This window comes from Caretta caretta, chromosome 1 (genome assembly GCF_965140235.1).
Source record: "Caretta caretta isolate rCarCar2 chromosome 1, rCarCar1.hap1, whole genome shotgun sequence".
Taxonomy (NCBI): domain Eukaryota; kingdom Metazoa; phylum Chordata; order Testudines; family Cheloniidae; genus Caretta; species Caretta caretta.
The window spans coordinates 27,238,907-27,265,923 of NC_134206.1; the positions used below are offsets into that span (position 1 = coordinate 27,238,907).

The window sequence follows — 27,017 nt, forward strand, 5'->3', positions numbered from 1 at the left end:
GCGCGGAGCCCATTAAAGCCCTGCCCGCCGCCGAGCACGGCTAGTCGCCTGAGCCGGGTCAGCCGGGGCGTGAGGCAAGGCGGCAGCCGGCGCTGCCATGCCGAGCCCGGAGCGCCCCAGCCCGTGCTAGGAGCAGCCGGGCCGGGCGGGAGGCGGCGGCCGGGGACGCCCGGAGAAGCGGGGGCGGCGGGGGCGTCCGCGATGCTGGAGAATGGCTCGCTGAGGAACTGCTGCGAGCTGGGCGGGCGAGGGGGCTTCGGCTTGGCCGGGCGGGAGGCGGCGGCGGCGGCCCGGCGGCCGGCCTGGGTGGGGCCGGCGCTGTCCAGCGTGCTGATCTTCACCACCGTGGTGGACATCGTGGGCAACCTGCTGGTCGTCATCTCGGTCTTCAAGAACCGCAAGCTCCGGAACTCCGGTAAGGGGCGCGGGTGGGGGGGCGAACAGGCTGGACGGGGCCGCCTCGGGGGCGCTTTCAAAGCAACACCTGTGCTCCGGCGTAGCCCTTCCCTGCCCCGCCCGTGGGGGCTCCGGCCGGACGCGATGCTAAACCCGGCCCTGGAGCCTAAGGGGCGTCAAGTATCTCCTGGCAAAGCGTCGTGTAATCTTTGCGCCGTGTAGAATTCTTTGGGCACCAGTGCATAGGCTAATAATATAGCGTTTAATGATTTAACTTAAAGCTTTTCCCAAAACTGATCAAGAGGGAAATCTCTTTGTAGTGATCCAGGCTTGTCTAAGTGTACTTTGGGCGGGAGGCGGTTAGAGAGAGACTGACTCAGTTCACGGTCCCCAGTTTTATCAAAATCACCGTCATCTTTATATTTATTAAACAACGTTTTCTGCCTCCTGCCTGGTCATCGTTAACCAGGAAACAGAAAATAAAGGAGATTTATGAATCGTGTGTGTGTTTATTTCTTGAGGTGATGTTACTGATAAACTTTCTGTTTCTCTCCCGCTTTATTCAGTTTGGGGTTAGCTAAAGATGCAGGTGGCTAGGGATTTGTTTGCCCTATAGAACTAGACAGGGGGAGGAAATAAGGGGTACCCCGCTGGGACTGCTCTGCCATGCATCTTTTAGAATTGCTTCCCATTGTTGTGGTGTGTTATGTCCTGGTGTATAAACTTTTGTTATACTATCTACCATGCTGCCTACATTCAGCCGAACTAGAGTTCATTTATAAGGTGCTAAAAAGTTAGATTGTTAGTTTACTACTCTTCCATTACATCCATCTACCTATTTCCCCATGTTTATTTCCCCACCCCACCGTTCCTCACACGTTCTTGTCAACTGCTGGGAATGGTCCACTTTCATTATCACTCCAAAAGGTTTTTTTTCCCCTCCCTCACTCTTGCTGGTAATAGCTCACTCTCATTACATGGAGTATAGTAACACCCATTGTTTCATGTTCTCTGTGTGTATAAAATCTCCCCCCTCTGTTTTCCACTGCATGGAGCTGCTGAAGTGAGCTGTAGCTCACAAAAGCTTATGCTCAGATAAATTGGTTAGTCTCTAAGGTGCCACAAGTACTCCTTTTCTTTTTGTGGATATAGACTAACACGGCTGCTACTCTGAAGCCTGAGCTCCTTACAGTTCCCCTTACAAGCAGTTCCGGGATTGCACTGGTACTTCGGATCTTCAATAACATTATTTTATGGTATGACAGTGCTAAGTAACAAAACTTTGTCAAGAACAGCTCTAAGTTAGACGCATGTATCTAGAGCCTTGCTATAAATGCTCCTTTTGTTAGTAAAATATAGTTAGCAATATACCCTTATTAAAGTACTTTAAGCATACAGGGCTATTTCAGGGAGGTTCACTTCTTCTGCAAAGGTTTTTTCAGTGTTTTCTTGTTTCACATTCATTGTGGATAGTTCTGGAACTGAAGGGAATTGAGGAAAAGTCAGTCCTCCTGTTAAATACAAAAGATAAAGTAGTGTGTAAAGAGATGAAACTTCCTTTCCTTCCTCCCCATTGAGGATGCAATACATTAAGACAGATTTTATTTGCTATAAGAAAGGCTGAAATAGCTCTTTATCTTGTTTATTAGTTTACCTAGTACAAAGGGTATTCTCATAGTTCAGCTGAAGCATAAGACTTTTACAAACATCACTTCAGATGTGTGTGAAACTCTGGTTTCTGTAACTTGACAGTAATAACTGCTGAAGATATACTAATTGGATTTGAATTGAACAGTAGGAGGAGCTAGAACTAGGTTACTTTTGCTTTTCAAAGAAAAATGCTTCTTTAGGACCTGGAGATACATGAAATTGGAAATAATACAATATACACAGCTATCATTACTATTCTGTTACCATTTGGTCAATACTTAAATACTATTAAATTTTTAAAAAAAGGAATCTAGCCTTTATCAGTGGGGAAAAATAAGCCAAAGGGACAGAAAAATGAAAATATAGAAACAGAACCAGGAAGGTATTGAACTGAAAAATAGAGGATGCTGAGTTTTAATCTAAAAGCAGTTTTCTTTTAGCAAATGACTGTTTAGTCATCAATTGCTTAGTAACTTGATAACATGTTTATATGTATATTTAAGGGCAGGATGTGGCTTAGAAAGTCATATAATATAGTATGATTAAAACAATATGCTTCTATTGAGCTTTACTCCATGTAGATGTCTAATTAGTTAGGAGGAAGATAATGACATTCCTCCATATTTTAAAATTCCTCTTATTACACTGAGGGCACCTGCACCTCTGCTGATGAGCAAATACTGTAAGTGGGGAGGGGAAAAAAAATCACAGCAACCTACCAGTCCTTAGACAAATAGGTCTATCACTAATCAGAGTCCATAGATAAGAATCACTGTAGCTTTGCATGACCCAAAGACTGAGAGAAGTGTCAGTTCTGGCTCTGAATAACCCTGGGAATACCTTGCTTTGACTAGTGCCCATTGGTTGATGAAAATGAATAGATTTTTGTTCACTCATCTTTGAGAAGCTCAGATGGATAGAAACATCAAATCAGAGGAGGAAGCATGATCAGGAAGGACTTCTGTCTAGGTAGCCAGATATGGTTTGCTTCATTCATTTTACAGTGCAAAGAAGTTACTGGTGAATGATAGTTAGAAGCAGCTTACATTTAAGTATCAAAGTGCATAGTGGTATCATAAGTTGTCACTAGTGACAAGCATTATTTCATAATAGAATTATTAATGCATATTATTAGGTCCAGTAGTGCCCATAATGTGCTAGTAACAGTTTACAATTCATGAGGCCAAGCAACATGCTGAGGATCAGAGAGAGGGACACCATCAAAATATTTATTTTGAATATACATATTCTCTTAACCTTAAATATTCGTCTACATATGACTGTCCCACAAATTCATTTTTAGGCATTATGGAAGAAATGACTCGATGATAGATGGGGGGGGGGAGAAGGGGTAGAGGTAGGGGTAGGTAGTGGCTTATGGGTCAATTCAGTCAGATTTCCATGAATAGAATGCAGAGTGAAAGAAGGCGTGAACATGGCTGGGGGAGAATCGGAGAAATGAACATTCCAGACTAACACCATTAATGGAGTAGTGGAGAAGGTGAGGAATGCTAAGAACCAATTACTTTGGAGGTGAAGGGAAGAAGAGAGAAGAGGCAGGAGCTGGAAAGATAGGTGGGTCAAGAGATGACTTTTTGAGGAGACTGGAGCATAGAATTATAGAATCAGAGAAATGTAAGGCTGGATAGGACCTCAAGAGATCATCTAGTCCAGCCCTCTGTGTTAAGGCTCTTTTGGAGCCTACCTATCCTTATAGTTAGAAAGATTTTCCTAATATATTAATCTCCCTTCCTGCAGATTAGGCCCATTATTTCTTACCTGACCTTCAGTGGAGATGGGGAACAATTGATCACCATCCTCCTTGTAACAGCCCTTCACATATTTGAAGACTTATCACATTCCCCCATCTTTTCTCAAGTCTAAATATGTTCAGTTTGTTTAACCTTTCATCCTAGGTCAGGGTTTCTAAAATTTTTTATCATTTTTGTTGCTCTCCTCTGGACTCTCTCCAAATTGTCCCCATCTTTCTGAAAGTCTGGTGCCCAGAAGTGGACACAGTACTCCAGCTGAAGCCTCAGTGTCAGTAGAATGGGACAATTACCCTGTGTTTTACAAACACTACTGTTAATACAACCCAGAATGATAAGCCTTTTTCACAACTGCGTCACATTAACACATTCATTTGTGATCCACTACAACTCCCAGATCCTTTTTTTAGTAATACTACTACCTAGCCACCACATTTTATAGTTGTGCATTTGATTTTTCTTCCTAAGCATAGTACTTTGCACTTGTCTTTATTGAATTTTATCTTGTTGATTTTGAGCATCTTTGTAATTGTGAAGGGAAGGAGCAAAGGCAAGTCAGATAGTGAGGAGGATCAGGAAGCGGCAAGAGTGGATGTCAGAGACAAGAGGGGATGGGATCACAGACAGTGGAAGGGTTAGAAGAAGAGAGCAGGCCAAAACTTTGGGGTAGGTGACGGGGTAAAGGAAGAGAAAGTGCTGGTAGGGAGGAAATAGGAGGAATTTTGGTCACCACTGTATAGAAAGATGTAGAGAAACTGAAAAGGATCCAGAGGTGAGCAAAGATGATCAAAGGGATGGAATGCAAGCTTTTGAGCAAAGAAGCCTGGGTATGTTTAGTTTGGAAAAGAGCAGATGGGGGAGGGGAGGGAAGGGGAGAAAGACATGATATTAGTCTTCAAATACTTGAAAGGCTGCCATAAAACAGATGGAGAAAAATTGTTCTCTTGCCACAGAAGATAGGACAAGAGGCAATGGGTTCAAACTACAGCATAGCAAATCTATATTAAATCTCAGGATAAACTTCTTAACTATAAGAACAGTAGGACAATGGAACAAACTGCCTCAGGAAGTTGTGAAAGCTCCTTCACTGGAGGAATTCAAAAGGAGGCTGGATAGCCATCTGTCTTGGATGGCTTAGGCATAAATACTGCATCTTGGCAGGGAGTTAGACTAGATGATCCTTCCAGTCCCTTCTAACTCTATGGTTCTATGAATCGGAGAGACCACTTCAGATCTTAACTACCTTCTCTCTGAAAAAGCTGGTAAACTTGTGTCTGGAGACAGAGGGAGAGTTTTAGGGTGTGAGCTGAAGGTTGCAACTAAGTGTGGATTTGGGGAATAAAGAACTCAAGCTCAATTACTTTAATATCACTAATAACTTTCTCTTCAGGAATCAGGACACCATTATGTTATATTCTCCCAGATTCAGACACTTCTGTCTCAGGTTTTATACTAAGATCCTGATAATTACAAAGTGTTTAATTATGAATCATCCACCATACAATTAAGGAATGATCAAAAGCAAATCTGTTTTGCAGCTTTTGTACAATGTGAGGCTCGCAGAACTGAGTGAAATAAAATGTCCCATTAGCCTTTATATAGAAAAGTGTAGGTTGGTATTCATGTTCAGCAGAAGAGGAGAGTGAAGAGACTGTGGGGCATTGGTAGGACTGATGCTTTTAGGGCCTGATCTTTGTCCTGCTACATTGGGAGTTTGGGCAGCATTACAACTGCAGGCTTGACGTACATACTAAAGTCCGTTTCTGAATTATGCTTGGGGGAAAGGGAGTGAATCTGTGAAGGCTTTTTCTACTAATTCATATCCTAATTGCTATGACTCCACACCACTTATCCAGTTATGCAACTCTAACCAGCCTTTTTGTACGATCCTGAGCAATTTCTGATTTCTAGAAATGATTTAATTTACAGAAATTGGTGCTTTTTAGTGTCTAATTTTGGAGGGGAAATAATTTTATCCAACCTGTTGCAAAGTTAAACAAAATTTCATATGTGGGAATGATCAAATAAGTTAACTTGTCCTATCTGTTTGACATAATGTACTTTCAGAAGTGACTAACAATTTTGGGTGCCTCAATTGTTGTGTGCCAAACTTGAGAGATCTTTGAAGGGGCCTCATTTTCAGCTGATCACCCTAAAAAAATCAGGGCTCATTAAGGTGTCCCAAGTTACCCCAAATCACAAGTCACTTCTGAGACTTTCAGTCCATATTTATATAGACATAGATAACTCTACTATTCCAATACCAAACAATAGGTAAGAGAGTAAAACCTATGGTAGGGAACTCTACAAGGAGCTCCATATTGGAGGGGGGCAGATCAAATCAAGAGAAATTCAATGGAGTTATGCCAGTGCATAATGGGGAAGAGATCAGAATCATGCCCATTATCTGGAAGAAGGATGGGCAACTGGTAGCCCATTGGTCATTGTCAGATCTTTTTTATTTGGCCCCGTCAACCAGAAGAGACTAGGCAGATCTGCCAGCACCTGGAGTGAGAGAAGGGGAAAGGCTCTGCCGGCATGGAGCAGAGGACAGTGAAAAAGGGTGAGAGGTGGCTCTTTCCACAGTCCAGAGGAAGAGGGAAGGCTGCTCTGACACCTGCTGGAGTAAAGGAAGGAAGGTGGCAGCTCTGGGATGGTGCTGGTGGACAGCGCCTGGGGTTAGCATGTCCCCACTGGTAGGGACCAGGGCAGGAGTGGTGAGAGTGTGCAGGGGCTGATCTGCCTTCCATGAGATCATGGAGTTTAATATATGCATATAATGTGGTGTGGCCTGGCAAGGTGGTGGTGGTGCATGACTCACTGCTCTGGTGCATGTGCTTGCACCAGCAGCCAGGTGAGCTGCCCTGATTGTGATAGCTCAAAGGATTTTAATGGCCCTCTGCTACCGTAAAGTTGCCCAACCTTATCTGGAATGTAAGCTCATAGGATAATTTAGGACAGTGGTACCCTCTGACTTTTGGCAGGGAACCTTTTTCTAGCCTTGGGGCACTGCCAAAGGCTGTATTCGTGAGCATTAACATTTGGTCCAGTGGTTAAAGCACTTGCCTAAAATTAGGAGATCTGGCTTCTGATCACTCTTCCACCATAGATTTCTTGTGTGACTGTAGACCAGTCACTCATCATGTGACTTTTTTCACACATTGAGCAACGTAGCTAACTTTTAATTGTAGACCCAGACCTCAGACCCTCAGTTCCCCCATCTGTAAAATGGGGATTATAATACTTCACTACCTCAGAGAGATGTTGTAAGGATAAACAGATTGTAAAGTGCGTTGAGATCTAGTGATAAAAGTACTGTATAAGAGCTAGTTATTATACTAGTGCAATGTTACCCACTCAACATTCTTATCTCCCTCCATTCTTACCCCCTCCCCTCTCTCTCTCTATATATATACATATGCTCATAAGCGGCACCTAGCACAATGGAACTCTGATCTTGATTGGGGTATGATGCTACTATAATATGAATAATAATTCCACTTTCCTCCATTCTTCCTGCCCCCCCGCCATCAGAATATTGGTGTATACAGTCATGTAATTATACACACACGTCTATCTCTACAGAAATAGATATTTCTATCTGTAAACGTACACACCTGTATAAAATAAAACATTCCTGCACATGGTATTTTAACAATTCTGGCATTCAACTTCCTACTAAATAAACTTTAAAAAATGTAAGTGTCTTGTGCTTTTGTTCTTCACATTCCCTTTTCTCATCATTCACACCACATTCCTTCCTTCTTTACATCTGGGTGTATATTAACCATTTGTAGCCTTTCCTTTTTCCTCATCTCTCTTCTTTTTCCCCCTGCATTGTGTTCTCTCCCTCATTTTCCATGTTGTCTCTAACATCTGCTCTTTGCATCTCCTCTCTTTTCCCCATCCAAGGCTCTCTGCGCCTCTCCTTCCCTACCCACTCAATTGTACTGCTACTCTTTTCTAGCCACCCCCTGTTTTCAACTAGGGTGACCAGATGAAACGGACAAAATATCGGGACACATGAGGGAAGCAAAAAAAAAAGTGTCTGGAGTGGCCAAAGCCGGAATATAGGGACAAATGGCATCCCGACTGTGCATCGGTCGGGACATGGGACAAAGAACTAAAAATCGGGACAGTCCCAATTTTATCAGGACATCTGGTCACCCTATTTTCAACATCAGTCTGTCATCTCACCTCTACATTCCCCCCATGTATCTCCTTCATTCACCCCTTTCCATCCCCAAAACTCTGAAGCCTTACAGCATTCTGTTTCTCTCTCTCCTTTCCCTTCACCAGCCCACTTTCTACCCATCCTTAGTAAACTAAACACAGCACATCTCTGTCATCCGGGAGGGGAGAAGATTCCCAGTTACATGTTCTCTTCCATTTGAGCTGGTTCAAAAAGTAACTACAGTTGCATCACTGATTTTGAGTCATTAGTTTTAATGACCATTAGGTGCCTAAATACTTTAAGATCTAGGCCTAACTGACAAGGACTGAAATCTTTGCCCTTGCTCAAATCTTTGTCAATGGGATTTTTACCATTAACTTCAAAGGGTCAAGATTCTAAGATTCTAAATATCAGGATTGGACGGGACCTCAGGAGGTCATCTAGTCCAACCACCTGCTCAGAGCAGGACCAATCCCCAACTAAATCATCCCAGCCAGGGCTTTGTCAAGCCTGACCTTAAAAACTTCAAAGGAAGGAGATTCCACCACCACCCCAGGTAACGCATACCAGTGTTTCACCACCCTCCTAGTGAAAAGGTTTTTCCTAATATCCAACCTAAACCTCCCCCACTGCAACTTGAGACCATTACTCCTTGTTCTGTCATCTGCTACCACTGAGAACAGTCTAGATCCATCCTCTTTGGAACCCTCATTCAGGTAGTTGAAAGCAGCTATCAAATCCCCCTTCATTCTTCTCTTCCGCAGACTAAACAATCCCAGTTCCCTCAGCCTCGCCTCATAAGTCATGTGTTGCAGTCCCCTAATCATTTTTTTTGCCCTCCACTGGACTCTTCTTGTAGTGTGGGGCCCAAAACTGGACACAGTACTCCAGATGAGGCCTCACCAATGTTGAATAGAGGGGAATGATCACGTCCCTCGATCTGCTGGCTATGCCCCTACTTATACATCCCAAAATGCCATTGGCCTTCTTGGCAACAAGGGCACACTGTTGACTCATATCCAGCTTCTCGTCCACTGTAACCCCTAGGTCCTTTTCTGCAGAACTGCTGCCGAGCCATTCGGTCCCTAGTCTGTAGCAGTGCATGGGATTCTTCTGTCCTAAGTGTAGGACTCTGCACTTGTCCTTGTTGAACCTCAGATTTCTTTTGGCCCAATCCTCAAATTTGTCTAGGTCCCTCTGTATCCTATCCCTACCCTCCAGTATCCTATCCCTACCTCTCCTCCCGGTTTAGTGTCATCTGCAAACTTGCTGAGGGTGCAATCCACACCATCCTCCAGATCATTTATGAAGATATTGAACAAAACCGGCCCAAGGACCGACCCTTGGAACACTCCACTTGATACCGGCTGCCAACTAGACATGGAGCCATTGATCACTACCCGTTGAGTCTGACAATCTAGCCATCTTTCTATCCACCTTATAGTCCATTCATCCAGCCCGTACTTCTTTAACTTGCTGTCAAGAATACTGTGGGAGACAGTGTCAAAAGCTTTGCTAAAGTCAAGGAACAACAGTCCACTGTTTCACCCAGTGATAACAATAGAATCCACTTCAATGTTGCTGGAGAAGGGTGTGTATCAAAAGTTAACACTTTGAGCAAACTTCCTTTATTTTGTGCCAAATACTCAGCTGGCATAAATCAGCATAGCACCATTACAATAAATAGAGTTATGCCAATTTACATCTGCTGAGGATCTAATCATTTATATTTTTTAAAGAGGAAGCTAGTCAAAAAGACCCTAACATTGAAAATAAGGACAATAAACTCCTTAGACTCAACACAGAGGTTGTTTAAAATAGCCAGAGTAGAGTCATAGAAGGCATACATACCCTTAAACTGAAAGGAGAGCAAGAAAGAAACAGAGTGGAAATCCAACGCAAGTGAAGCCAACAGAAATGTGTATAAACTCTAGCAGGTAACACAGGCTGGAAATCAGAACGTGAAGAGGGAATTTGAAGAACAGAGACGTACAACCAAATAAGATTAACAACATTTCTCAAAAAGGGTCCTCTCCTTTTGGGCCCAGAGGATAACCTCTTGCATAGTATTTTAGCATTCTGGGTACAACTGTGACCTGCAAGTACAAAGGCATTTGAGAAGCAAAATATTGTCCATAGACTTCAGAAGCACAAAAAGTTTTGATCCTAAAAACAAAATGAGCTGGAAAGGAGATGTGGGTCATATTGTTAATTATTAGTACCTAGAAGCCCTATTCATGTTCTTCCAGCTGGCAGAAAATAGTACTTAGTATAAAAAAGAGCCATCACAGGACAGCTCTTGGACAATGGCTAGATGGTTCCAAGATCAGGGACCATAAAATAGCACCTGAGCTGCACCAAGTGTGTCTCAGACTCAGCCCAGGATCTGGCCCTTTATATATTCCACCCTATCCCTTGCTCCCTCCATTCGTATTTAGTAGCTACAAAGTCATCTCAAAGAAGCGCACTCGTCCATCTCTTCTTGTTACTAGTGTCAGATAATTGTCAGAAAAACATACAAAACTGAACAAACAGGGCAACTTTAGATGGTTTCAGGAAGAATTATGATAAATATTTTTAATATTTTAAAATATTTTTATTGAGCATTCTTAACTGACAGGATAAATCGTACCTTTTGTGTCTGTAGACATTTTGTAATGAATGATGCAAGTCACCAGTGAACCATGTTGTTGAAACTGTACATTCTGAGGCTATAAGCAATATTTATGGAGCAAAATGCTGGCTTCATTCATCTTTGTCTTACAAAGACTGTAATCATTGTTTCCATGACACTTCAAACTTGGGGGAGAAGGAATGTTTTCTACACTAGAAGAACAAGTCCTATTAAATCCTCCAAGCCAGGGCTCTATATAGCCATTAGAGGCGGTGAATCATCAACTTGACCACTCTACATATATATTGCATCCCTTCCTATTACTCTGTCTTTAGAGTGTGTATTTCTCAGGGCAAGTGCCATGCCTTCTCTGTGTAGAAATCTCTTAATATCATGGGTGCTACCAGCATTAAGGGTGGCATATTCAAATAGCCTATGTGACTTAGGAGTAGTTAGGACATTGTGCTCCTAAATCACTTAGGTGCTTTGGAAAATCTTGCCCTAAATGCATAATAATCACAGCTCTTCAGAGACTCATTTTTAGTTGGGCTTTCTGAGAAGATCATGCTGCTGTCTAACAGTGTCACATTCTCACATTTAGGGGCAAAGTAGCTGCTCACTTCATATCATATCAGACCAAATCCTGGTTGCAGCAGTGTCTAGATCATGGAGCTTACACAAACTTCCTGGGTGGGCTCTTCAGCTGTGGATACCGATGTTGAAGTGGGGATAGGTCTGGGAACAGCCTTACATCAAAGCCAGGGAGAAAGAGCAAATGGGCCCTCTGTCCTAAAGTAGCATCTTCTAGATCAGTGGTTCTCAAAGCCGGTCTGCTGCTTGTTCAGGGAAAAACCCTGGCGTGCCGGACCAGTTTGTTTACCTGCCGTGTCCACAGGTTTGGCCAATTGCAGCTCCCACTGGCCACTGTTCACTGCTCCAGGCCAATGGGGGCTGCGGGAAGCAGTGCAGGCCAAGGGACATGCTGGCTGCCCTTCCCGCAGCCCCCATTGGCCTGGAGCGGCAAACCGCGGCCAGTGGGAGCCGCGATTAGCCAAACCTGCAGACACGGTAGGTAAACAAACCGGTCCAGCCCGCCAGGGGTTTTCCCTGAACAAGCAGCAGACTGGCTTTGAGAACCACTGTTCTAGATGAAAGAAGTAGAGTTTGATAGCCCTGGAGACTGAAAAGGGCCTAACTCTGCAATTGGCCTCCAGCTCAGCCCTGGAGCCAGCTGCTCCCCACTCAGCTCTGGAGCTGCAAGACAGCAAAAGCGACCTCCAGGAGCAGTTCTGGCAGCTAGACAAGCCAGAAGACATGCCCTTATGTGCAGCTGAACAGTATGTGGTACCAGGTCAGCAGCATGTACCTGAAAAAGAACACCTGGGGAGGACCCCACCCCAGCCAGGTTGGACAGGAAGGATCTGGAAGCAACTGATGCTGGGCAGAGCAGAGATAAAAAGCAGCAAAAGACCAGGGTTAGTTAAATTCAGAGGGCAGGTATTACGAAGGACAAAAGCATCCATTCCCAAACCATGGTCCTCACAGACCCAGCCAGAAGGCACCCTTCAGGACAAAGAGGATTCAAAGAAGCCCTACAGTGTCCAGCAGATGAAGTAGTAGTACATTGCTAGAGAGGGGGAGGAAGAGGAAGGGGAAGGAAGTGGGCTGGAAGGAGGCTCCTTGCAAAATGAGGGGAAACAGCTGGGTGGGGAGCCCTGTCAGACAGGCATGAAGACCAGGTCCTGTGCCGAGAAGCCAGGTTGTCCAGTGTTGCTCCCATAGAGGACCAGTGGTCCCTGGAGCAGCACATGTGCCTTCATGTGACCTATGCACCACCACCTTCACTGGGCACAAGAAATTCCAGGCCCACCAGCTCAGCCACAACATGGGGCAATGATGGTCCCAGATCCAGCAGCTGACCAGTGCTGCTAGGACCAGGCAAGCCCAGCTGGTGCCAGGATCAGGCAGAACAACCTCCAGACCAGCTTGTCCACATCAACCTACCTGGGACAGGTTTCAAAGAAGCATCCTCTGCCCACCAGGCCCCACCTTGACCGGGGTCAGAGGAAAATGGCTATCCTTGCAGTATCTCATCATTGGCTGATGAGGGACTCTGTGCACATATCCAGTCTTCCATCTCATGTGCTGACCTTAAATAGGTATGTGGCCCTTTCCTAACTCAGTGTGCTTAAAAAGGAAACTAAGTGATGTTTATTTTGGGTTGTCCATTTGCTCGCATTGTAGGAAACAGCTTTGTAAGAGGTATCTCCTCTGTGAGCTGCCTTCATGCTGAATGTGTCTAGCTGCTACACTCCTGTTAAGCAGGCTGCTCCCAAGCACTCAGTATCTTGCTCATCATATTCTGGGCTGGATCTTCAGTAGAGCTGGTTGGGAATTTTTCAAGGAAACCTTTTTTCGTCATGTAATGGCAGTTCCTTGAAAACAAATCTGTTTGCAGGAAAGGTTTGATTTCAATGAATCTCTCATTTAAATATATTTTAGGGAAAAAAGCTTCAAAGTTGTCACAACAGCCCCATTTGACATTTTCAAAACTAAAAATTCTGGGTTTTCATTTCAAAATTACTTTCTATTAAGAAATTTAAGTTAATTAGAATTTTTTTTTTTAAAAAAGGTCAATGTGAGAACAAAATGTTTCAAAAGGATTGACGTGAAGCATTTAGATTGATCCAAAGTGATTTTTTTCCTTCCATATTATCAGTTTGCAAAAATGGTTAAGATCTTGACTCTCTGTCCCAATTCAGGATAGGACAAAAGTTCAGACGCCAATTTTTTAACCTGGGATAGGAAAAATTTTCTGCCCAGCTCTAAACCTCAGAGGTGTTGAGCTCCTTGCAAGTCTCCTTTCAAGTTGGCTCTTCTCAGAGTCAGGTCCTCTGTATGCGATGGCCTAACATTGCATGCATCCGAGATTCCAGCATGCGTTTACTTGGTTCTGCCTCAGTGCAGGGGGCTGGACTTGATGACTTCTTGAGGTCTCTTCCAGCACTACATTTTATAACTCTATGGGAGCAGTGCATACAGCATTTTTTGTTTTGCTATATTGGTCCTATTGTTCCCCGCTACCCTGACTTGAAAGTAACAGGGCAGCATCAGGCTAATAGGGAAAAGTTGCCTGTGTCTCCAGCAGTGTTGCCTGTGGATTTTCATGTAAATCAAGAGCTGTGTTGGACTGAAACCTATCCACCAATCCCAGTCATCCAATAGGATGGAACCTGTCAACAGCACAAAGTTCATTCAATTGACAGATAACAAACCCCGATATTATTATCATCCTCTAAAAACATTCCAGTGCCTGCAGGATTTCAACGCTTCATTAAGCTAAATCAGTGGTTCCCAAACTTTTTTAGGCCACAACACCCTTCAGGCTCATCTCTGTTAATTTGACACCAGGGGTTTGAGGTGTTTTTTTTGAAAATTAAAAGCACAAAAATAATTTTCAGACCACTCCCCTACTCCAAAGATGGCAATAATGTGAGCTTACATTAATATTAAAGTTGTAAATAGGGTTACAACTCCAACCTCCAAGGCACAGAAAAACTGGCCATTGGCTCCACCATACTAACCCTTCTATTGCCCTTTTAGGCACCCCTCCCAAACCAGCAACCTGACCCCCTGACCTATAAGCCCCATACCCACTCCCTCCCAGGAGCCTCCCTCAATCCTCAAGGAAAGGGAAGCCCCCCCCCCGAGGTCACCGAGACACACAAGCCTCTGACTGCTGCTTTCCTCCTCCCACCACCACCACGAGCCCCTACACTCACAAACAATCCCTTTCCAGGAGCCTCAGCCATCAAGGGAGCCCCAGTGCTGCATGAGCAGCACACTCTGTGCCCATGTGATTTGCACGCCAGCTGCTATGCAGCAGCCAGCACCTCTATGCTTGCATGAAAGCTTATGCACATTGCAACGTGCATTTTTATTTCTCTCCCCCCACTTTTTACAAATGCTTTCTTACATTCCCCCCCCCTTTTTAAAAAAAAAAAAAAACTCATTACACACCCTGGTACCTACACTTCAGGAAATGCCAAGCTAGGTGTTGATTCTCCTCCTCCCCCGTTATGGCAAAGTAAATCTACAAGCCCATCACAAGCAAAGGACTTTTGTTATAAATGTTAATGACCATATAATATGTCACACTTTATTGCATTCATTCATGCAATTTTGTTAAATAGAACGATCTGACATCCTGGTATCGTACTGGAATGTTAAAATAAACCACCATACAATTAGCAGCCAGAACAAAACACTCCTCTGGGACTCGATCCAGGAGAGACCATGTACCTCCCTGAGAGAGTTGCAGCACCCTTCAGGAACAAGCTCTTAATGAAATACAACAAAACCTTTTCAGTGTGCTGTGTGCACAAAGCCGTTGTGCATAAATATCTGGGAAGGCCAAGGGTATGTCTATGCTGTAGCTGGGAGTCTGATTTGCAGCTTGCGTAGATGTACCCACACCAGCTGTATTCTAACTCACTAAACATGGCATTGAGGACATGGCGGTGAGGGATTTGGCAGAGACTGTACAAGTGAGTCTGTCTCCAGGGTGGGGTGTCAAGTGAACTTGTGCAGCCTGCACTGAAGCCCATACCACTGCATCCTCATGGATATTTTTAGTGAGCTAGTTGGATTACAACTAGCATGGATATGTCTACATGAACACCAAATTACACACCCAGCTGCAGTGTAGACATACCCTAAGAGACAGAGTTCTGGCAACTTACTCTGAGGCTGCAAAATAAAGCGTATAAGCTTCACTGAAATAGCTTAATCCTGTGGTGCCCAAACTTTTCATGTCATGCCCCCCCCCCCAATCCTGTTTGTGTCACCCTCCCCACCCCGGGGAGGTCAAATGGTACAGAGTGAAGCCATGTAAGTAGTAAGTGCTGCTGCACACCTACAGTCAGTCTACTGAGAATGTGAATTCTATGGCACATGACCATGTCTTTCTTTACAATCTGTGCACTGCCAAGCACACTGCTCTCATTTAATGAATATAAAACAACAAGAGTGAGGTTTGCAGAAGCAGTCTGCATCCAACTGTTCCCATTTAGGCATCAAAATGAAGAGGCCACATTTTCAAAAGTGCTTGGCAACTCTTACTCTCCATAGGAGCGTCTGGTTGGGAAATACGGCCCACAGCTTCAACCCAACTAATTAGCAAATTTGTTCAGATCCACTATCCAGAGACACAGAATGCAGGAAAAAGGAGATGTGCTTTTCACCCTAAAGGAGTTCCATTGGAGGGAGATGAATGCTTTCCCATAGCACAAAAAAATTAAGACCTGCTGATGAAAAAACTAGCACAGCTAGGGACTCTGGCAGCGTTGGCATTATTCCCATTACTGCTGCTGTCATTCAGGATGAAAAAGTAGGATAGTCAACACACTAAAATGAGTGTAAGGGTCTGATTCAGACCAAGGAAAGCAAGTACACTGAGTCAAGGAGACTATTTTCCCTTAATTTATCCAGTATATCCCTTAATTTATCCAACTTATCCCTTAATCCCAATTTATCCAAACTTATCCCAAAATATCCCTTAATTTATCCAACTTCATTCTAAATGTAATACCATTTAAATCAATGCTGTTGCACTGGAAAGGATACTGCTCCTATATGTTGCTCAGGCAGAGTATTGGCACTTTAAATAGCCTGCAGTGGATTGAGGGAGAATTCCCTTGGTGCAGGTAGCGTTGAACTACTGTGGGTGGGCTTGCAACGTACCCTGCAAGTGCCAGTGGCTAAAGTGGGGGAGCCATAGTTTATTCAGCTATGGCCGTCGTGTCTTGTGCCACAAAACACAGGCCACACTGGGAGGACTGCCATAACTTAAAGCTGCTGCTAAGGCTGCCTAAAATTAACTGAAAGACCATTTTAGCCCTGACAATCTAACCCATTTGGTTTACTTATTGGAAATGGTCACAGCACAGTGGGCAGTCTCACAATACCATGATGGTCTGTGTTAAGGATGGAGTGCTAGTGTAAATTCTAACTTCTGCATTTGTGGGATTAGAAGAAACTTTAAGTAGTAGTTTAATGTCTTATTCCCTTTGATTCTACAGGTATAAGCTAACCAGGGTTAGGCTTGATCAGTGCTTTAATAGAAGACATCCAAGGAAAATGCAAGATGCTGTAAAATATGCTATTGGTGACCTAGTAGGTATCACTCTTTCCTCTGATTCACTACTGAGCCAATGTCCCAGCATAACACTATACCTTTTCCACAGTGTACTAACCTATATTGTTTAAAAGACAGTACCTTATCATGTAATTAAATAATTTATTGACTGGGGGAAAGAGTTAAGGGAACAGACTATCAGCTTGTATAAATTGGTCTAACTCCAAATGAGCCACACCAGCTGAGGAGCTGGCCCAAAGTTGCATATACAAGCTTAGCATTTGCATTTCCTCACTTCTGAGTTTTTAAATAATGCAACCTAAATGTTATATAAATAGAAGGTTGCAAAATAACTATTTGGGCAGGGGGAGTAGAGATGGTAAGAATGGTGACCTTTCATTTTAAGGCTAACGTTATCCTTCCCTACTTTTCTACTTCTTTACTGCTCTCACTTCGCAGGAATGAATTTTGCATCCTTGAAAAGTGGGAGCAGTGAAATAAACTTACCATTGGCAACATGCTTACAACAGGATCAGTGCATTTCGTGGGGCATTATTTCTTGCATAAAAAAAACATGGAGCCCTTTTGCTTAAATATGTGTAACAAGAATGTTTTGTGTCTGTGTAACTGCTTTAAATTTACAATGTTACTAGAAGCAGCTGGGACTGGGAAGTAAAGCCTGGTGAGCATTTTGTATCTGTGGGTAGGTTCAAGTCTTAACTGAAAGAAATAAGTTCAAAAAAAGGAGAAAAAGCACACTGTCATATACTGAATGAAATCCAGGAAACTTCTCAATACAGTCACCTGAGACAGAGCCTTAGTTAAGTATAAAGGCCTACTATTGTACCGAAATAAAGAAACACTTATCTGATTAATGGGGGCCTGGCATCCTTTTGTGCATCTCTCTCAAGTCAGGGATCACTTAAAACTAAGCACACCCAGCAGCATGGTTATCTGAAGGCAAATGGTACTTAGATATTCCAGTCAGGGGGCTGTAGTAAAATGTAGTTCGCGCATGTGACAGAAAGTGATTGGTAGTGATTCTAAACTATAGAGCACTCTAGGAAAGGCAGACTACTAAGCACGGTGTACTCTGGAGTCTTTGCAAAAACACCCATATAGCAATTTATGAAGGGTGAAAAACACTGTTTTTCCTTGCCAGACGCTCTTTTCTGAACCGATTGCCATGTTGGCCAGGTTTCCCTTTTGCAGTCAGAAGAATGGGTAGCTTGTTATCATATGTAGAAATAGGCCTTGGTATGACAGTCTTGGCCATGGTGATTTATCTTGTGGGATATTACCTTTGTGAGCAGAGATCACCCAAAATGACCATGGTCCCAGACTTGAAACATTCACTATGCTGTCCAGCATCTTATTTCAGCACTTGGACATCTTATTGCTTTAAAGTTGAGCAAAAATTAACTACTTTCAAATCCTGTTATGATGTCTTTAGGTAGATAATCTAAAAGGTATCTAACACCCAGTAGACAAGGGAGCTGAAGATTTTAAATATCTTCTCCTGCCTTTATTATAAAGTTAGCTTCACATTTAGACATGAAATAGAAATATCTATGCCCAGGAAAGATAAAGTATGTTACTTTTGAAGTCTACTTAAAAAAACACCAAACAAAATATTATAGTAGGTGGCCTTTAAAAAACAACCTTATTTCTTGTAAGATGTGCAAAGAGTGGTTTCCCGATGAGACTGATTTAGTAAAGCTATTACTAGGCTGGCCAATGGGAAATTCCCATTTGACGCACCTGGTAAAGCAGCAGCTTACAGATGTGACATGATCTGGACAGTGTCTTACTCAGGCAAAATTTCTCCCATTGACTTTGCTACAGCCAAAACTAAAACGGTTACCCACTTGGGCCCCATCTTTGTAATATTTATGAATCCCAAGAGGGGACCAGTTTGAAGTGTGGCCTGAGTGAGGTTCAAGATGCACACACAATGTGCCACAAACCTACATAGTGGGAAAGGGACTCTGCAAATGGCTGAGTTGACTTTAGCATTGAACACTAATTTACAGAAACATTGGGTGAAATCTTGACTCCAATGAAGTTGGTTTCCAAACTATTCTTGCTAGGGTCTAGAGCTCTCTGCGGTGTGCTGTAAGTACATTATGGCCCCAATTCTCCATTCTGCTAAGGCCATTCTATGTTGCCAAGGGTGGGAGAGGGACCAGCAGAGCTGAGCTCCACTATACCAGATACCCCACAGCCATAAGAAACCTTATGGTAATGATGTAAGCCAAACAGGACCCTTGTCGCTCTAACTTGCACTGGTGCCAAGTGGCCCTAAATCAGGGAACTACAGCTGTTTCCTTGCAGCTGCCCTTTTCGACTACTCCCATAGTGAGCTGAGCTCAGACTTTGTGGAGAATCAGGGCTTAGAAGAGTTCTATTGCTTAACCAGAATATTTTTTTCCAGTTTCCCTGTGCACCTATGGTTCACGTTCTAGAACACAGAGATCACCCGTTTGGAGTGCTTTCTGATGGAGCAGCCCATGCAAACAGAACCCCATTCTAAGGCAGAATCACCAGTAGCCTTCCCCATCTGTTCCACATACACAGGTACCTTAATTAAAATTAAGGTAGAAGTATTTTAAATATCTTTGCATCTCCTCCCTGAATGTAATCCACTTACATTTAAGAAAACAAGTCAGTTGGGGAAAAATGGTTTCCCGCACTGGTATTGTGATTTTTTTGGCCAACAATAACAGAGTTTCTCTATGTGTGAGTGAGTGTTTTTCCAGCTGTCTGGTAAGACCTGGATTCAAGAATCATCATCCCACTACTTCTCTAGATTGAGGTGAGTGATAAAACTACTACTGCTTCAGAAGAGAATACATTAATTGATTTCCAACACAGCATTAATTTACTCATCTGTTTACAAACCTACTGTGTATCATATTGATACATGTAAATGCATCTTAGTTTAAAGCCCTCTTTCAAAGGAAGCAGATGGTAAAAACTGGCAACAGCTTCTACAGACATTCAACTCCGTAAATGCGTGCAATATAAAACAGATGGAGGATCCCACAAGCTCGGAGTAGAAAGGGCTACACTCTTTTCTGGAGACTTCGGTTGGTTTATTAGCAATGGATCTTTTTAACCAAAAACAGCTGTTCTCATCCAGACGAGAAGCAGGAACCAGGAGAGAATCAGTGGAAAAGAACAGGAAGATGTTAGGGTGCCTCAATAAAAGAGGCTCCTAAGTAACACTGGAACTTTATTGAGCCTATAGTTAGTGCACACAGATACTCAGTGGAATATGTGAAGAGGTCATTTGTGGGATAGCAGGATGTGGCTTGGGAAACCTGAATGTGACTGGGAATTGAGCTGGGAGCTCACTATTCCTAGATATGTGGGAGGCAATAAAAGGCTTTGTTTTACATATGGTGTTTTGTGTGTGTTTGTATCTGTTAGTGTCTCTCTTCTGGCACAGGCAAGTTTATTTAGAGCCCTGAGACATTAGGGGAGTATTTGTTGGGATTTTAAGAGAAAATAACTTGGTACAGGCAAGGAAATGTCCACTTACTTCTTTATTTCCCTGATCTCAACATAAACTTGTAATATTTTCTGCTCTGGCCAAAATTATCCTGATTACTTTACCCCCACAAACCAAATCTTGGAAGTCCTTATGCAGGCAAAGCATCATTGTGTTCAAAGGGAGTTTTGTCTAAAGCGGGGGTGGGCAAACTATGGCCTGAGGGCCACATCCGGCCCTTGAGCTCCCGCTGGGGAGCAGAGTCGGGGCTTGCCCTCCTCTGCATGGCTCCTGGAAGCAGCAACATGTCCCCCCTCCGGCTCCTATGCATAGGGGAAACCAGGGGGCTCCACATGCTGTCTCCGCCCTAAGCGCAGCCCCTGCAGCTCTCATTGACACGGTTCCCAGCCAGTGGGAGCTGCAGGGTGGTGCCTGTGAATGGGGTAGCGCGCAGAGCTGCCTGGCTGTGCAGGAGCCAGACAGGGGATATGCCACTGCTTCTAGGAGCTGCTTGAGTTAAGTGCCCCCTGGAACCTGCACCCTGACCTCCTCCTGTGCCCCAACCCTGATCCCCTTCAGTCCCAGCCCTGAGCACCCTCCTGTACCCCCCAACCCCTCATCCTCAGCCCCACCCCAGAGCCTGCACCTCCAGCCACAGCCCCCCAACCCCTCCCACATCCCAAATTTCATGAGCATTCATGGCCTGCCATACAGTTTCCATACCCAGATGTGGCCCTCAGGCCATAAAGTTTGCCCACCCTTGGTCTAAAGCCTATAGGATTTGGCCCTATGAATGATATAGCAAGGCAGCACTGTGTAGAGCCTGGGTTCTCAACCTGCAGATTGCAACCATTTCTTTATGTACAGGCATTTCCTAAAACTAGGGGGGAGGAGTCCCAAAACTTTTTGTTGTAATATGGGATCATGATATGGAAGAGGTTGAGAACCACTGTGTACAGCCTTGGCAACCAGGAACACCATGGATTTTAATACCAGCTCTAACCCTGACCTTGGATAGTTTCTCTCATATGTAAAATAAGGCTAATGAAACTTCCCTTCCTCAAAACAGTGTTATGAGGATGAGTTACTTAATGACTACAATGCTTGGAAAGTGTCAGGTGTGATCTTTATTACAATTTTCAGAATTTTGCATCTTTTAAAAAAAATGTAGTAGCTATGAAGATGGTTTCAGAAAATAATCTTTAAGAATTAGGTAGGTAGTATTTATGCACTCTCCACTACAACTGAACCCTGCTGATTCATAGTAATAACTTGGAAAGGGAAGCCCATTCTGCATTAGTCAGCTTTATGAATTAGCAAGTAAGCAAACCAACACAATAGGAAAACATGGATAATGCATCATGTGTATTGTGTTCATGTATCTGAACAAGTGTTTTAGTTTTAATTATTTATTACAGTACTTTGTCACATACTAAATGTAGTAGAGTTTGTGAAAACAATGAAGACTTAATATATTGGTACATCTACATAGCCTGCAGCAGAGCCTCCTAGCCCAGGTTGACAGACTTTGGCTCACCAGGCTCAGGCTACTGTGCTAAAAATAGCTGACCAGATGTTACATCTTCATGTCTGAAGCCTATGAATGGTGATGGGCTTCAAAGCCTAAGCTGCAACTTAAAAGTGCTGTCTACACAATTATTTTTAGCGTAAGTCCCACGAACCCATGTCTGTCAACCAGGGCTGGGACGCTTGCTGCTGCAGGCTGTGTAGACACACTATCAGGCCTGACTGCAGCAGTTTGCTATTATACCAAAGGAGATTTGCAAATCTGCCATTGACTTCAGTAGGAGGAAGGATCACTACCTTTTGTGGTTAGATTAAGGGGTGTGCAGATCTAAATTAGAGAGTTTCTGCTCTACACAGGTGAAATGAGGATTTGAGCACAGAGGAAAGGAAAAAACTGGAGAAGACCATTGTACAATGACATTTTTCAGTGTGTTACAATTGAGAGCAGCAGCATGTCTGCTGTTAATCAAGTAACCCATAACAGCATCTCTTGTTCAGTGTGCCACAGACCATTCAAGGCTCCCATTGGCCTGATCAGCCACACGTGTTCACAGAAACCAAACCAAACCAGTCAGTGATGTCATGGTCATCTTTGAACTGAAAGGACGACCACCATTGCAGACACAGCTGCAATAAACAGTGTGCCAGTCCACTGAGGGAAGTTTGCCAAGAATCCAATAGTCCTCAGTATTTTTCATATACTACTTATGGCGCAGTGATTTAGTGGCTGTACACTAGAGACTAAGATAAAGAGTTCTTATCCCATATGCAGAATGGTGTGTTTGAGGTGCAGTACTCATCTACAACTAAAGTTTATTGCTATTATCACTTGTTCAGGTAGCACCGTAAGCATGAGCCTGGCCCTCAGGTCAAGCCCTAGACAATATCAATGAAATTCAGAGCTAGAAGGAAGCAGTGTGACTTAAGTTTAGAGTATACCACACCAAATGAGGACTCAGGGGACCTAGGTTCTAGTACCATCTCTACTTCTGGGTGAGCTTGGGCAAGTCATTTTCCCATCTAAAAAAAATCAGGGTAACGATCTCGCCTCCTTTTTGAAGGATACCTCTCTTATAGAGCACTTATCAATAGATTTCAAAACACACTGCAAGAGGACAATATCATTATCCCCATTTTACATACAGGGAAACGGAAGTACAGAGAGGGGAAGTGACTTACCCAAGGTCACCCAGCAGGCCTGTGGCAGAGGTGGGAATAAAACAGATCTCCTGAGGCCCAGTTCAGTGCTGTAGCCACTAAACCACACTGCCTTCCTCAAAGCACTTTGCAGTCTACTGATGTAAGGTCTACATACTGTTAGAACTCTTATTCCAAATCTTGGTTACCTAAAACACCTAGTTAAAACAGAGCTGGGCAGTCTCCCATAACCATCAAAATGCACTACACATTACTATTCCCTGGACAGCTTTGTCTGAAGGGTTTAGATATCTCTGGTGGAAATTTTTCAAACTGTTTTTTGGCCTGTGGGGGTGGGTGGGTCAAAAATGGTCTCCCCCCCCAAAACAATTTTCACAAATTTTTTTTTAATTTCCATTTTTTAATAAAACTGGAAAACCAGATTTAAACAGCGCTTCAATTTCTCATTTTTCTCCTCCCTCCCTTCATCTGTCTTTTTCCTTTTTCAGTGGAAAAATGGAGGGGGGAAAAGGAGCAGGGGAGGAAAACTGAACAAAACGAAAAGAAAAAAATAAATAATTTTCAATAAACTGATGCAAATTTTGGACAAAATTTGCTCTTTTGAAATCCAAGGAATGAAAATTTAAACAATTTATGAAAATCTTTGTGATTTCCCCCCTCCATTTTTATCCAACTCTACTGCAGATGCACTGGGGTGTCTTGTAAATTAAGAGGATAGACCCAGGCCTTTTATACAGCTATCCAGAGTGTTACCAATGCTGCTTAGATCTGTTATTCTAAACATCCCTAAGGAGCTTAGCCTCCATTTATAAAAGCCTATGACCCAAATGTACAAAAGTGGCCACTGATGTTGGGAGCCCAACTTGAAACAGATAGGATTTAATGTTCAGAGATAAGAAGCACCTAAAGTTCCTATAACATTGAATGGAAGCTGAGCACTCAGAACTTCTGCAAATCAAAGTGCAAGGGTTCTCAAGCTGAGCACCCAACAATCCTAGAAAACAATTGGTGGGAACTTTTTGGCTTAGTTGGGTAGGCCCCACGTAACGGGCAGCATGTGCTAGAGATTACATGAGGCTACTTTTTCAACTAGCAGTAAGGTTCCCCCACCCCAATCATATAGATTCAGAGATTCTACAGCCAGAAGGGACCATCAGAGAATCACCACTGACTCCTCGTATCCCACAGGCCACTTACCCCTGGATTGAGCCCATATATTAGCCCTATACTTAGCCCTCCCTGGTCCTGAGCTGGAAAGATAGGTTCTAAAGGGACTGTTGCTCATATCCTCTGCTTCCCCCAATCTTCTCTGATGACTTGTAGGAATTTGCCCTTCATTATCTCTGGCCAAACTATTTATTGCAAATTATGAACGGCAAATAATTCCTGGCTGAATATTCTCATAGGCTAGCACTGGAATAGGGGTGCTGAGCCTGCTGCTGGACCCCCTGGTTTGAAGTGGTTTCCATCCAATACAGGGTTTACAGTTTGGTTCCTGCACCTCTGAATATTCTTGTTAAGTCTTGTGCAACTTTTGGCATTTGTGAACATTTTTCTTTGACAAAAAACCAGAAACTAAAGGAAGGGAGCAGAGAAAGCTGAGGTGCATTATCAGACTCAAGGGTTTCTGTGAATGTAGCAGAGGAAGAACTAGCCCAGTCACAGAAAAATTCATATTTATGAGGCCTAAACAGCACAGTAAAGTTTTGTGAATAGACCAGACTTTTCAACCACTGAAAACTTCTTAATTTGATTGTTTGCTTCCAGACTGAGGCCTGTTATAGTTGGTCCAAACTTGTTTTCAGTGGGTATTTTTAAGGCTAACAAAATAATATACCACAAAATTCTATACATTCCTCTTTTTATACAAGGAACATGATACAAATGACAGGAGAGCATAAGAATGAAAATAGCTTAGTTGGTTATTGTTGGGATCAGACTAGAATACATCTGTGGTGTTTTATAAATTGGTTATATTTTCCTTTGTGTCAGCAGTAGATGAGTTTTTCATATTTGTGATACATCACATAGGTTTCCTGTTATTTGTTGGTTGAAGTAATGGATTATTTCAAGTGAAGAAAATTATGAAGAAAACTTCATGACAAGTGGCAGTTCTCTAGAAATGAAAATGCACATTGTAACCATATGGGCTATGCTGAGGGCTAGATTGTGACTAGCCCTCAGTGTGGAGGCAGGGGAGTAAGGGTTCCTCCCCTTGCTAATGGGATTTTATAACTCGGTGCTGCTGGGGCTGGAAATGCAGGAGCTGAATATCATCTCTCCCCTCAAGGAGTAAGTGGAGTTATGAATACATCCTCCCCATCAGGTTTCTGTCAGCAGAGCTGGCTGGCTATGCAGGGGGAGTATGCAGTAGTCTGAAACAGAGTGCTGTAAAATGATGTGCACTCCCGTGCAATAGGTGAATCCCAGGAGGAAACATAGCCCAGATCAGCAGCATATTTAGAAGCCTAACTCCCATTGATTTCAATGGGAATTAAGTGCCTAAACATCTTTGAGGATCTGTGCCAATGCCTCTGAGCAGTAATAATGATGCATAGTGCCTCTTGGTGCTCCCTCTGGGGTGTTGTTCCTATGAACTGCCCTTTATTCAAGGCTGTGCCTAAGGGTATAAGCTAGCCCTACATGGAGTTTCACAGGAGGACTAATGGCTAGAGTACTAAACTGGGACTCAGGAGACCAGAGTACAATTCCTGGCTCTACCACTGGCCTGCTGGGTGATTTTGGGGAAGTCAGTTCACCTTTCTGTGCCTCAGTTTCTCATCTATAAAATGGGGAAAGGATCCTGTGCTTGGAGATCTACTGATGAAAAGTGCTATATAATAGAGAATAATAATAGTAATAATAATATCTAAGCTCAACATAAGGAGATTCTATAGGAATTTTTATTTATAGGGAAAAAAGAAAAATGGACATAAAATTTGTCTTTATAGGCCAAATTTTGTCACTCTTACTCATGTTCAGTAGCATTTATTCCAATAAGAGGTCCTACTGAGCACAGTGGGACAACTCATATTTAACAGCTGCTCTATGTAAGTAAAGGCTGTGGAATTGGGCCCAGAATTATCACACTATTAGAGTCTGAATGTTTACAAAACAGTAGTGACAGTAAATATATTGTTAAAGATTCTTGCATTGAACTCTGCTTATAAATTTATTCAGGGTACCTCTTAGGTGTGTCCTAAGTTTTCAGCGGCACAGGGAGCTGAGGAAGCCTAGTACCTCTAAGGACCAGATCAGATGGTTTGTCTGTTCTGGAAACCACAAACCACCACACACTTTTTACATGTTGCCTTCCAGTGTTAGTTGGTACAATTTATTATGTCAATTTTAGCTGAAACACAAGGTGGCACTACAGAGTCATATTCATTATTAATACGGACTGATTTCACCATGGGACACTGCATCTGGGCAACGTTACATATTTAGGGGGTCACAAATCTTGTGCCTGATTAGCTTTTTAGCCATGGAGCAGCACAGAAGTTGCTTTTATACCTGAAATACATTATAAAAAAATTCAGACTTGGGAACCAGCACAGACAAACAACTCTCACCTATAGTACTATCCTTACTCTTTCTGTAATTAAGAAGGATGGAGCAGGCATTCTGTCCACCCAATCATATTAAAGTATGCTACAGTCTTCCCTCTGTCATACCTACACTTTCAGAACGTGAAGGGTCCAGTCCTCTTCTTCTGAATGCAAAACTCCCATTGAAGCAATTAAGATGCATAACACATGCAGGATCAGTTCTCAAAAATATTTCCCCCTTCCCTACTCTTGTTCTGCACACAGAATTTCCAGCCATATCAGAGGGACTTCAATTGAGAGATCCAGGGGACAATTTTACTCACCAAGTATTTAAAGTTTCTTCTAAAGATATGTGTCTACTAACAGTAAATACCCTCTATAGGACAAAGCCCTCTGCCTTACCTTTGAGATACCTTTTTTATTTTTTGGTATTGATCCACAAAAGCTCAGGAGTGATGCAGCATTCTCTGTGAAAATATCTAGACTGTCACTTTATATAAGAGCAATCTTCTGCAGTTTCACCCAAAAAGTATTTTTGGCCATGAGAAAGTA

General features: G+C 43.1%; 1 protein-coding gene across 1 annotated transcript in view; it reads left to right on the forward strand.

The window, feature by feature from the left end:
• Positions 1 to 201: 201 nt before the first annotated feature.
• MTNR1B (melatonin receptor 1B) overlaps positions 202 to 27,017 on the forward strand; it is a 50,386-nt gene continuing 23,570 nt past the window's right edge. The window contains exon 1 of the mRNA XM_048842704.2: positions 202 to 415. Within this exon, the coding sequence (XP_048698661.1) occupies positions 202 to 415 (214 nt within the window). The remainder of the gene's footprint in view (positions 416 to 27,017) is intronic.